The sequence below is a fragment of the Pristiophorus japonicus genome, chromosome 6 (assembly GCF_044704955.1).
Source record: "Pristiophorus japonicus isolate sPriJap1 chromosome 6, sPriJap1.hap1, whole genome shotgun sequence".
Taxonomy (NCBI): Eukaryota; Metazoa; Chordata; class Chondrichthyes; family Pristiophoridae; genus Pristiophorus; species Pristiophorus japonicus.
Window position 1 is genome coordinate 40655046 of NC_091982.1, and position 12736 is coordinate 40667781.

General features: G+C 43.3%; 1 protein-coding gene across 1 annotated transcript in view; it reads right to left on the reverse strand.

Annotated features, from left to right (window-relative positions):
- psmd10 (proteasome 26S subunit, non-ATPase 10) overlaps positions 1-12736 on the reverse strand; it is a 44994-nt gene that overhangs the window by 17325 nt on the left and 14933 nt on the right. The window contains exons 2-3 of the mRNA XM_070882791.1: positions 9592-9690; positions 6974-7120 (exon numbers count right to left, since the gene is read on the reverse strand). Of these exons, the coding sequence (XP_070738892.1) occupies positions 6974-7120; positions 9592-9690 (246 nt within the window). The remainder of the gene's footprint in view (positions 1-6973; positions 7121-9591; positions 9691-12736) is intronic.

The following is a 12736-nucleotide window of genomic DNA, read 5'->3' on the forward strand; positions in this document are numbered from 1 at the left end:
GATAACCATCCGTGGCTAACTAAGGAAATAAGGAATGGTATCAAACTGAAAACAAGGACATACAATGTGGCCAAGACTAGTGGGAGGCCAGAGAACTGGGAAACTTTTAAAAGCCAGCAAAGAACGACTAAAAAATAGAGGGAAGATAGATTATGAAAGTAAACTAGCACGAAATATAAAAACAGATAGTAAGAGTTTCTATAGGTACAAAAAAAAAAGGAAAAGAATGGCTAAAATAAATGTTGGTCCCCTAGAGGATAAGACTGGGGAAGTAATAATGGGGAACAGGGAAATGGCAGAGACTTTGAACAAATATTTTGAATCGGTCTTCACAGTGGAAGACACTAAAAACATCCCAATAGGGGATAATCAAGGGGCTATAGGGAGGGAGGAACTTAACACAATCACTAATGAAGTAGTACTCAGTAAAATAATGGGACTAAAAGCGGATAAGTTCCCTGGACCCGATGGCTTGCATCCTAGAGTCCTAAAAGAAGTGGCTGCAGAGATGCATTGGTTGTAATCTACCAAAATTCCTTGGATTCTGGGAAGGTCCCAGCGGATTAGAAAACCGCAAATGTAACGCCCCTATTTTTTTTAAAAAGCAGGGCATATAGACCAGTTAGCCTAATAGCTGTCGTTCGGAAAATACTGGAGTCCGTTATTAAGGAAGTGGAGCAGGACATTTGGAAAAGCATAATTCAATCAGAGTCAGCATGATTTTATGAAAGGGAAATCATGTTTGACAAATTTGCTGGAGTTCTTTGAGGCTATAATTAGAAGGGTGGTTAAGGGGGACCCAGTGGATGTGGTGTATTTGGATTTCCAGAAGGCATTTGATAAGGTGCCACACAAGAGGTTAACAAACAAAATTAGAGCTCATGGGATTGGGGGTAATATTCTAGCATAGAGTGAGTCTTGGTTAACGGACAGAAAACAAAGAGTAGAAACAAATGGGACATTTTCGGGTTGGCAGGCTGTAACTAGTGGGGTACTGCAAGGATTGGTGCTTGGGCCCCAGCTATTCACAATATAAAAACATAAGAAATAGGAACAGGAGTAGGCCATATGGCCCCTCGAACCTACTCTGCCATTCAATAAGATCATAGCTGATCTGATCATGGACTCAGCTCCACTTCCCTGCCCGCTCCTCATATCCTCTTATCGTTTAAGAAACTGTCTATTTCGGTCTTAAATTTCTTCAATGTCCCAGCTTCCACAGCTCTCTGAGGCAGCGAATTCCACAGATTTACAACCATCTGAGAAGAAACTTCTCCTCATCTCTGTTTTAAATGGGCGGCCCCTTATTCGAAGATCATGCCCTCTAGTTCTAGTCTTCCCCATCAGTGGAAACATCCTCTCTGCATCGACCTTGTCAAGCCCCCTCATAATCTCATACATTTTGATAAGAACATCTCTCATTCTTCTGAATTGCAGTGAGTAGAGGCCCAACCTACTTAACCTTTCCTCATAAGTCAAACCCCCTCATCCCCGGAATCAACCTAGTGAACCTTCTCTGAACTGCCTCCAAAGCAAGTATATCCTTTCGTAAATATGGAAACTAAAACTGCACGCAGCATTCCAGGTGTGACCTCACCAATACCTTATATAGCTGAAGCAAGACTTCCCTGCTTTTATACTCCATCCCCTTTGCAATAAAGGCCAAGATACCATTGGCCTTCCTGATCACTTGCTGTACCTGCATACTATACTTTTTTGTTTCATGCACAAGTACCCCCAGGTCCCACTGTACTGCGGCACTTTGCAATCTTTCTCCATTTAAATAATAACTTGCTCTTTGATTTTTTTCCCGTCAAAGTGCATGACCTCACTTTCCAACATTATACGCCATCTGCCAAATGTTTGCCCACTCACTTATCCTGTCTATGTCCTTTTGCAGATTTTGTGTGTCCTCCTCACAAATTGCTTTTCCTCCCATCTTTGTATTGTCAGCAAACTTGGCTACGTTACACTCAATCCCTTTTTCCAAATCGTTAATATAGATTGTAAATATATATCAATGATTTGGATGAGGGGACTAAATGTAATACAGGTGCAGTATCCAGAATCCAGAACGCTGTAGACGGAGGCCATTCCGGATTCTGCGTTTTTCCAAACTTTGAAACGTCTTTCTGTTACAAATCCGGAAACACCAGAGCCCAGGTTCGGGTATTTCTGGATTTCGGAACGTCAGAAAAGGGGGTCCCCGCCGAAGAGCTGTTCGAGCCGCCTGCCCCGCCGAGGTGGAGCTCTTCGGGCTGGGCCCCGCCGCCAAGGAGGTGGTGTTCAGGCAGGCCCTGCCATGGTGGAGCTGTTTGGGCGGACCCTGCTGCCAAGGAAGTGTTCGGGCCAGCGGGCCCCATCGCAGAGGTGTTGGAGTGGGCCGGTGAGGAGGCCCCGAGGTTGACAGGGTCAGCGGGTCCAGATTCCGGAATATTTTACAGATTCCAGACGACCCTGCCACCGATCGGTCTGGATTCATACGTAGTAGACCTATCCTTGTATAAAATAGTACATATCTATAAGATATCTAACATGCATTTATCCATCATAGCACATTTACAGTGTCAGAAGTTTAACATGCAAACTCTTTTGCAGCTGAAAGTTCAAATTTAATGGCCCAGAAATCCCAGCCTCCCCAGGTCCATACGGAGTGTGTACGGACCTGGGAAGGCATCACAAAAGCCAGTTTTCAGCACACAATGCACAAGTGCTGAAAACCGGCTTTTTCGATCTGTCAAGCTCCAGCGGTATGTACCCATATCTTGCCCAGTAAATGTCCTCAAGACTCTTGTGCCTGATAAAGGCAGGCGCATAGCCTACTTTTACAGGCGCAAGAGTTTTAAAAACACACTTAAAACATAAAAAATAAAATTTAAAAAAAACTTTTTTTTTTTAAAACCCTGCTCATTATGTTAAATTTATTTTAACCCATAATTAAAATCACTTTTTAAAAACTCAGAAAAAAAGATATTTATTAACTTTAATTTAAATTAATTTTAATTACGTGGTGTGTTTTTAAAAATGTTTTATTTGGGGTTAGTGTTTTTTTTCTCAATTAATAGCAATGAGAACTCATCGATAGAGTTCCCATTGCTATTAATTGAGAATACTGTACCTGATTGGTTGAGCAATCACACATGACTGCTTCTTCTGCATGGGAACCTGGAGGACGGGAGCGCGCTTCGCAGCGCGGGAAGAGAAGGCCTCCCCAATGAAAGTCCACGCTCCTCCGGGGCCACCAGTTACTTTCGGAAAAATTCTCCAGTCGGAGTCGCTCGTCTGAAAGAAACCTCCGACTGGAATTTCAGGCCATATATTTCTAAAACAACAAATTACAACCAAGAGATAGGGAACATACAAATAAACCACGAGGAAGGCGGAAAAACTTTCAATAAGGCACTGTTAAGGATGTGAAAACAATAGCAAAAATGATTTGTCAGCAAAATCTACCAATAAAGATCGTTGGATCAAATCACTGCTTCAAACTTATTTTGAAACTCCTTTCAGCCACCATTTTGAGTTCTCCATTAAACTGAAGACATATTACTAGAAATAAAGTTTGTGACAATCAGGCATGAAAAATGCAATATTTACCATAAAGTGATTCGGCATAACCTAAAGAATTGCATTTGCTGTGTTTGAAATGTCTGCAATAATGTTTTCCGCCGGCAGCCTGCAATAGTGCAAGAGCCTCAGGTTCCCAAAAGGTATCGTTGTCTACTGAAGACACTCAGTAGCGAAGCAGGCTAGTTACCAGCATTCACCAATGCCTAAAACTTCTAAAAATGTTTATGAGTGCGAGACTGGAAATTTAATGTGTCAGGCTTTTCTGGCTCTGCGCCTCACTCCTCCCAATTGATATTGAGAATGAAGACTCCCAGAGACAAAATAGAAATGTAGATAGGGTCCCTCATTTGTTTGTGATCCAATGACTCCTGTTGGAAAGTACCCAGGCAGATGCCTGGTGAGGACAGGTTCAGGCTTAGCTGCAATGCACGTTATGACTTATTTAGCCCACTGATACACCAATTTGGCTTACATACCTGTATAAAACACTGGTTCGGTCCAAACTGGAGTAGTGTGTCCAATTCTGGGCACCGCACTTTAGGAAGGATGTGAAGGCCTTAGAGGAGGTGCAGAAGAGATTTAAGAGAATGATTCCGGGAATGAGGGACTTCAGTTACGTGGATAGACTAGAGAAGCTGGGGTTGTTCTCCTTGGAGCAGAGAAGGTTGAGGGGAGATTTGATAGAGGTGCTCAAAATCATGAGGGGTCTGGACAGAGTAGAGAGAGAGAAACTGTTCCCATTGGCAGAAGGGTCGCGAACCAGAGGACACAGATTTAAGGTGATTGGCAAAAGAATCAAAAGGTAACGCAATAAAAAACTTTTTTTTTTTAAAAACACAGCGAGTGGTTAGGATCTGGAATGCACTGCCTGAAAGGATGGTGGAGGCAGATTCAATCGTAGCTTTCAAAAGGAAGTTGGATAAGTATCTGAAGGAAAAAAATTGTAGGGCTATGGGGAAAAAACGGAGTTGGACAAGCGGAAAGTCAGCACGGGCTCGATGGGTCGAATGGCCTTCTTCCGTGCTGTAACCATTCTATGATTCAAGTCTGCCTCTGGCAGAAAGGAACGGTTCAGTGGTTAGGTCACAGTATAAATTTAGATGGGAGATGAACTATCCCTCCTCATCTTGCTCAACCTATCTGCAACCTTTGACACGGCGGACCACTCCTCCAAAGCCTCTCCACTATCATCCAGTTGGATGGGACTGTACGGTCTGGTTCCATTCTTATCTATCAAATCGTAGCCAGAAAATCACCTGCAATGGCTTCTCTTCCCATTCCCGCATTATTACCTCTGGTATCCCCCAAAGATCTATTCTTGGGGCCCCCTTGTATTTCTCATCTACATGCCACCCCTCGGCGACATCATCCGAAAACACAGCTTCAGTTTCCACATGTACGCTGACGACACCCAGCTCAAGAGGGCAGAATTCGAGGAGCGCAGACATCTCGGCGGGGGGGGGGGGGGTCAAGGAGATTATAGAGATTGGGGGGGGGGGGCGGGGGGAGGGGTGAAGGAGATTACAGAGATAGGAGGGCAGGTGAGGTCATGGGGAGGATTTGTAAACCAGAATGAGAATTTTTAAATTGAGGCGTTGCTTAACCAGGAGCCAATGTAGGTCAGCGAGCAGCCAGGAGTGCATCGGAATAGTCCAAGTCTCTAAATCCCTCCACTGTGTGTAAAATTGTCAGACTGTTTGTCCGACATCCAATACTGGATGAGCAGAAATTTCCTCCAATTAAATATTGGGAAGACAGAAGCCATCGTCTTCGGTCCCCGCCACAAACTTCATCCCTCTCCATAGCATCTGTCTGAGGACGAACCAGACTGTTCGCAACTATATTTGACCCTGAAATGAGCTTCCGGCATACATATCCTCGGCATAACTAAAACCGCCTATTTCTACCTCTAACATTGCCCGTCTCCACCCCTGCCTCAGCTCATCCGCTGCTTAAATCCTCATCTCTGCCTTTGTTACCTCTAGACTTGGACTATTCCGATGCACTCCTGGCTGCTCGCTGGCCTACATTGGCTCCTGGTTAAGCAACGCCACAATTTAAAAATGATCATCCTGGTTTACAAATCCCTCCATGGCCTTGCCCTTCCCCATCTCAGTCAACGTCGTCAGTGTCTCCAGCTCCACAATCCCACCCCCACCCGCCCAGAGATATCGGTGCACCTTTAATTCTGGCCTTTTGAGCATCCTGATTTTAAATCGCTCAACCATTGGTGGCTGTCCCTTCAGCTGCCCTAGGCCCCAAGCTCCGGAATTTCCTCCCTAAACCTCCTTTAAGACAGTCCTTAAAACCTCTCTCTCATTTGCCTTAATTTCCCCTTATGCGACTTGGTGTTAAATTTTGTTTTATGACACTCCTGTGAAGTACCTTGGGACATTTTACTGCATTAAAGACACTATACAAGTAAAAGTTGTTGCTGTTGCTGGGAGGAAGTCAAGTTGTCTATATCTTACCTTTTGTATAATTTACAAACGAAGGCAGATTTTAATCTTGGACCTTCAAAACAGGCGTTAGGTTTATATGGACTGCTGTAAATGTTTGTTGTTCTGAACTTCAGGCTAGTTTGACATGCGAATCGATCCTGGAAAACCATGTCAGAGATGTGATTATCTTCCATTCTGTGCACAATTTCATTTTTGGACAGACACTGTCAGAAAGATAGATGAGCAACGAAACATTGCAAATCTACATTGTTATGCCCATGCTGGCCTCTGGGCGAATCAAGGAGAAAATAGCATATGCAAGTCCTGGGTTTGAGAACTGCTAGAATGACACCAAATAAGGAAGAGAAACACAATAATGAACATCCCCAGGAACTGTACTAAAGTGTGCACCGGAGTGAGAAAAAACTATTAACTGATTACAAGCGAAGGAGCAAGTGCATCTTCCAAATAAGTTTAATTGCCATTGTATACAGCTGTGGTGTCCTGCATGTAGTTTTACTTATTAAAAATACTGTAAATAAAACCTAGTAACTCAACTTGGACCTACAATAAACTAGAGTGGGTCATGTTGATATTTATGTCTTTTGGGATGTCTAAAAGTGAGGTAAAGGTGCAGGGAGCACTGGCAAACTAGAATCTATGATTCACAAGGCTACATGATCTTTACAGGGACTGACATCCAAGCGGCTGCAGTTTGTGCAATGTAGAGGAGATGAGATCTACTTACACAGAATGCAGCAAAATGGTTGAAAGGGAGAAGAAAGGCTGATAAAAATACCTTAAACCTCAAATCACAAGTGAGTATCAGAGAGCTGTGGGTGTTTGTGGAACCACGACCCAATTTGAATAACCACCTCAGGAGGGCTGGGGAAGTGAACAGCAATAAAAACAGGATATTGACTAAAGAGAAATGGACTCGTGTTTAAATGTTAGTCCAATACCTCATATCGGTTTCGAGAGGCAGCATAGTGCAGCGGTGAGCAACCATTCTGATTGACAGCATTGACCTGCGCTCCTTTACCAATCAGCACCTTCACGATTTCCTCTCGACCTGCTGATGCAGCAATGTGCAGGGGAGTCCAGTCGACCTATATAAAAAAAAACAGCAAACTGTCAGCACACCAGTTTAAGGGCTTGAACAAATTCAAGAAACAGAAAATGTTGGAAATACACAAGTCAGGCAGCAGCTGTCAAAAAAAAAAGGCAGGTGTACACCCACTCATCAGCACAGATCACAATGGTAACCAATCTTTTCTGTTTACAACTGCTGCCCTGTAAATTTCCAACATTCTGTTTTTATTTCAGCTTTCCAACATCTGCAGTTTTTCCTTTTTAGAATTCTAAATGTGCTACAGGTTATTGTGTTAAAATATTACATAGCATTGAACATTTGCACTGTTTAGGGCCAGATTTTTAAAGCTGAGTCCCAGTAGTGGACATTCTCAGACCAGATATTACAGTTGGATACAAGATCAAGACTTCTCTTTAAAATCGGCCCCAACAATGTGATTTAATTCTCCTGAGCACCCTCTTATGGTATGAGTGTAGATGACAACCTAGGTAATTCTTTCTCCATACTTGGACACTTTTGTGTTATGGTTCAAGAAATTAGTTTAGACTGGCCAAAATGTATTTCACTTAGGACCATTCCCGTGAGTAAAGAACCACCTGGAAAGGACTTCCCTGGTGCAATCGAAATACTGCCAGGATCTTGTTTTTAAATAGGGCACTTTTTTCAAATGCGAGTCGTTGGCACAAATTGTCACATTGCAAGCTCACCGAGAAGTCACTAAAATAGTTGGATTGGGAAACAGAATCTGCTCCTGGAGGAGTGACGTTGCACTTCAGTGGTTGAAATTCAAGGACATTCATGCTACATGGCAGAGGGAGCTTTATGCTACATCTCAATAGTCCTAGGAGTGCTCAACTCCACAATGTGGTGCCGAAGACAGAGAAATCTTCAATTTTTCAACACTATAAATCCTAATTTGATTTGTGCGAGATTCATCTAAAAAATAACTAATGCTCCTAAATGTGATTTAGGAAATAATGATATGCTACAGTAGGAGAGACTGATAACTAATGTCCCATCCAATAAATGTTTTTGGTGCACGGTCCCTTTGACAGCATCAATCCAAGATCAGTTACCAATCCATATTAATATAGCTCCTTTCCTCCCCTCCCCACATAAGCTGCAATACCTTTGTTCTGTACAAGGAGGACATTCAATTGTAAGAGAATCTACAGTTTTTAAATAGCTATTTGTTATTGTTTTTATCAACCCGCAATACAATGTCGGGAAACTATTGTCTGCTGGTTATGTATGATTAAATCATAAGCCCATTTACAATGAATAGGTTTACCATTTTGTTACACATACTGCTCAGATTAAAATCTTCCCCCATACATGGAGCTGCATGTCTTTCAAGGGATGCAGAATCCATGGGGCCAAAATTAGTGGACATACCGCTGAAAATTGTGAAATTGATCAAAAAATACCTACATACTGCCCATCGGGAAATTCATCAGCAACATACCGCCGGGCGGTATGCATACTATCCGCCCACACGGAGCACCCTACAGACCGCCCAAAAGTCCAGCATCGGTAGTATACTGCTGACATACCACTGGAGCTACACACCGTCTGAAAAAAATTGGTTTTATGCCGATGGTATGTCAGCGGTAAGTAAACACAGAAAAACAAATAAATGAGTGTTATAAATAAATCAAAAACACCGCACAAAACAATTAAAAATCTAAACGTACCTGGAGACACTTACGTGTGATCCGACGTCGGCAGTCTCTGGCCTCCGGACTGCTCTTCTTGGGGGGGGGGGGGGGGGGGCGGCGGAGGTTGATAGAAGAGCCCGTATGCGCAGAACCCCAGGCAACTTACCCTGCGCTGCCGGGTTCAGACCATCCGTCGCACTCTGCTGACACACCGGCTTAGGACCAGCCGGAGCAACGTTGCCAGCACTCCGCCCCAGGGTTACCGGGCGGTGAAGATTGACTGACCACCACGAGACTGCCGAGAATTGGGCAGTCCACCAAATTCGGGCCCCGTGAATTTTGTACAATTTTACATTAACTTTAGGAAACAGTTTGGAATTTGACAGGATCCCACTGATTTTTATGGCGACCACGCACCCATAAAAACATAGCCCTACATAACAATGTGCATTTATGTTGCACCTTTAACATAGTAAAATGCAGGAGTGTTATCAGACATAAAATTGACACGGAAAGGTGACAAAAAGCTTGGTCAAAGAGGAAAGTTTTAAGGAGAGTCTCAACGGAGGAGAGGCGGATAAGGAGCGGAATTACAGAGCTCAGGGCCCAGACAGAAGGCATGGCGGGGTGAAGGAAGTGGGGGATAGATAAGAGGTCAGAGTTGAAGGAACGCTGTGTACTTGGAGGGTTTTAGGACGCGAGGCGGTTATAGATAAAATGGGGGCAAGGCTATGGAAGGATTTGAACACGAGGATGAGAATTTTAAAATGGACTGCAGCAGTGAACAATAAGGAGATAGTTTGAACAAGAATTAACCAACTCTACTCACGTCATCTTTAGGATCTACTGGTACTCCGAGACTTAGCAGAAAGTCTACGATGTCCTTGTGTCCGGCTGAGCATGACCAATGTAATGCTGTCCTGTTATCCTGAGCAAACGGGACAGAAAGAGAGAAAGATAATTTCAAATTATTCATTTCACATGTTGAAACCACATAAATAACCCTCACAGACTTACCGTAAACCAGCGGATTGGAAAACAGCTAATGTAACGCCTCTGTTTAAAAAAGGGGGCAGGCAAAAGGCAGGTAACTATAGGCCGGTTAGTTTAACATCTGTAGTGGGGAAAATGCTTGAAACTATCATTAAGGAAGAAATAGCGGGACATCTAGATAGGAATAGTGCAATCAAGCAGACGCAGCATGGATTCATGAAAGAGAAATCATGTTTAACTAACTTACTGGAATTCTTTGAGGATATAACGAGCATGGTGGATAGAGGTATACCGATGGATGTGGTATATTTAGATTTCCAAAAGGCATTCGATATGGTGTCACACAAAAGGTTACTGCAGAAGATAAAGGTACGCGGAGTCAGAGGAAATGTATTAGCATGGATAGAGAATTGGCTGGCGAACAGAAAGCAGAGAGTCGGGATAAATGGGTCCTTTTCCGGTTGGAAATCAGTGGTTGGTGGTGTGCCACAGGGATCAGTGCTGGGACCACAACTGTTTACAATATACATAGATGACCTAGAAGAGGGGACAGAGTGTAGTGCAACAAAATTTGCAGATGACACTAAGATTAGTGGGAAAACGGGTTGTGTAGAGGACTCAGAGGCTGCAAGGAGATTTGGATAGGTTAAGCGAATGGGCTAAGGTTTGGCAGATGGAATACAATGTCGGAAAGTGTGAGGTCATCCACCTTGGGGAAAAAAAACAGTAAAAGGGAATATTATTTGAATGGGGAGAAATTACAACATGCTGTGGTGCAGAGGGACCTGAGGGTCCTTGTGCATGAAACTCTTTTTGGATCCTTGTGCATGAATCCCAAAAGGTTAGTTTGCAGGTGCAGCAGGTAATCAGGAAGGCAAATGGAATGTTGGCCTTCATTGCGAGAGGGATGGAGTACAAAAGCAGGGAGGTCTTGCTGCAACTGTATAAGGTATTGGTGAGGCCGCACCTGGAGTACTGCATGCAGTTTTGGTCACCTTACTTAAGGAAGGATATACTAGCTTTGGAAGAGGTACAGAGACGATTCACTAGGCTGATTCCAGAAATGAAGGGGTTACCTTATGATGATAGATTGAGTAGACTGGGTCTTTACTTCTTGGAGTTCAGAAGGATGAGGGGTGATCTTATAGAAACATTTAAAATCATGAAAGGGATAGACAAGATAGAGGCAGAGAAGTTGTTTCCATTGGTAGGGGAGACTAGAACTAGGGGGCACAGCCTCAAAATACGAAGGAGCCAATTTAAAACCGAGTTGAGAAAGAATTTCTTCTCCCAGAGGGTTGTGAATCTGTGGAATTCTCTGCCCAAGGAAGCAGTTGAGGCTAGCTCATTGAATGTTTTCAAGTCAAAGATAGATAGATTTTTAACCAATAAGGGAATTAAGGGTTACGGGGAGAGCGCGGGTAATTGGAGCTGAAACAACGACCAGATCAGCCATGATCTTACTGAATGGCGGAGCAGGCTCGAGGGGCTGGATGGCCTACTCCTGTTCCTAATTCTTATGTTCTTATGTTCTTATGTTCTTTCAGATGAGACGTTGAAGCAGACAAGGCCTCGGTTTCTCAGGTGGATGTAAAAGCTATTTTGAAGAAGATCATGGGAGTTATCTCAGGTGTCCTGGACAATATTTATCCCTCATACAACATCTAAAAACAGATTATCTGGTCATTATCACATGGCTATTTGTGGGAGCTTGCTGTGCTCAAGTTGGCTGCTGCATTTCCTACATTACATCAGTACACTTCAAAAGTACTTAATTGGCTGTAAAGCGCTTTGGGACGACCTGATGTTGCGAAAAGTGTTATATAAATGCAAGTCTTTCTCTGTCTTCAAAAATAATGTCATGGGATATTTTACATCAAACCAGAGAGGGAAGATGGGGCCTCGGTTTAAAGTCTCATCCGAAATATGGCACCACCGACAGTGCAGCATTCACCTCGGTACTGCACTGGACCATCAGCCGAGATATTATGTGCTTAAATCTCTGATTTGAACCCACAACCTACCGACTCAGAAGCAAGAGTGCTGCCATTGAGCCACGGCTGACAACTCAAGCCTTGCAGCAATCAACAGCAGCAGCAAGGGACTATGCACACTAGGCCAACCGTTTATTTTGGGGGAAAAAAGCTTTACTTTGACACGCCACATGGCTGAAGGCTTACTTATTACAGCAGTAATGTTACCAAGACATCAGGAGTACCATTATTGTTAAAAAAAATATTGAGAGAGGAGGTAGTTGAGATATTGGATGGGATAAAAATTGATAAGGAGGAGGTACTAGAATGGCTGGCTGTACTTAAAGTACATAAATCACCAGGGGATGGGAAGCATTGTAGGTCGATGAGGGAGGTAAAGGTGAATATTGCAGAGGTACTCGGCATAATCTTCCAATTCTCTTTAGATACGGGGTTGGTGCCAGGAGTGGAGAAATGCAAATTTACATAATTGTTCAAAAAAAAGGGTGCAAGCATAAACCCAGCAACTACAGCCCAGTCAGTTTAACCTCGATGGCGGGGAAGTTTTTAGAATGATAATCAGGGACAAAATCGTCACTTGGACAAGTATGGATTAATTAAGGAAAGCCAGCACGGATTTGTAAAAGGCAAATCGTGTTTAACCAACTTGATTGAGTTTTTTGATCAGAGAGGTAACAGAGAGGGTCGATGAGGGCAATGCAGTTGATGTGGTGTACATAGATTTCCAAAAGGTGTCTGATAAAGTGCCACATAATAGGCTTGCCATAAAAGTTGATGCTCATGGAATAAAAGGGACAATGACAGCATGGAAACGAAATTGGCTAAGTGGCAGGAAACAGTGAATGGTTGTTTTTCAGACTGGAGGAAGGTATACAGTGGTGTTCCTCAGGGGTCGGTGCTAGGACCGCTGCTTTTCTTGATCTATATTAATGATTTGGACGTACAGGGAACAATTTCAAAATTTGCAGATGACACAAAACTTGGAAG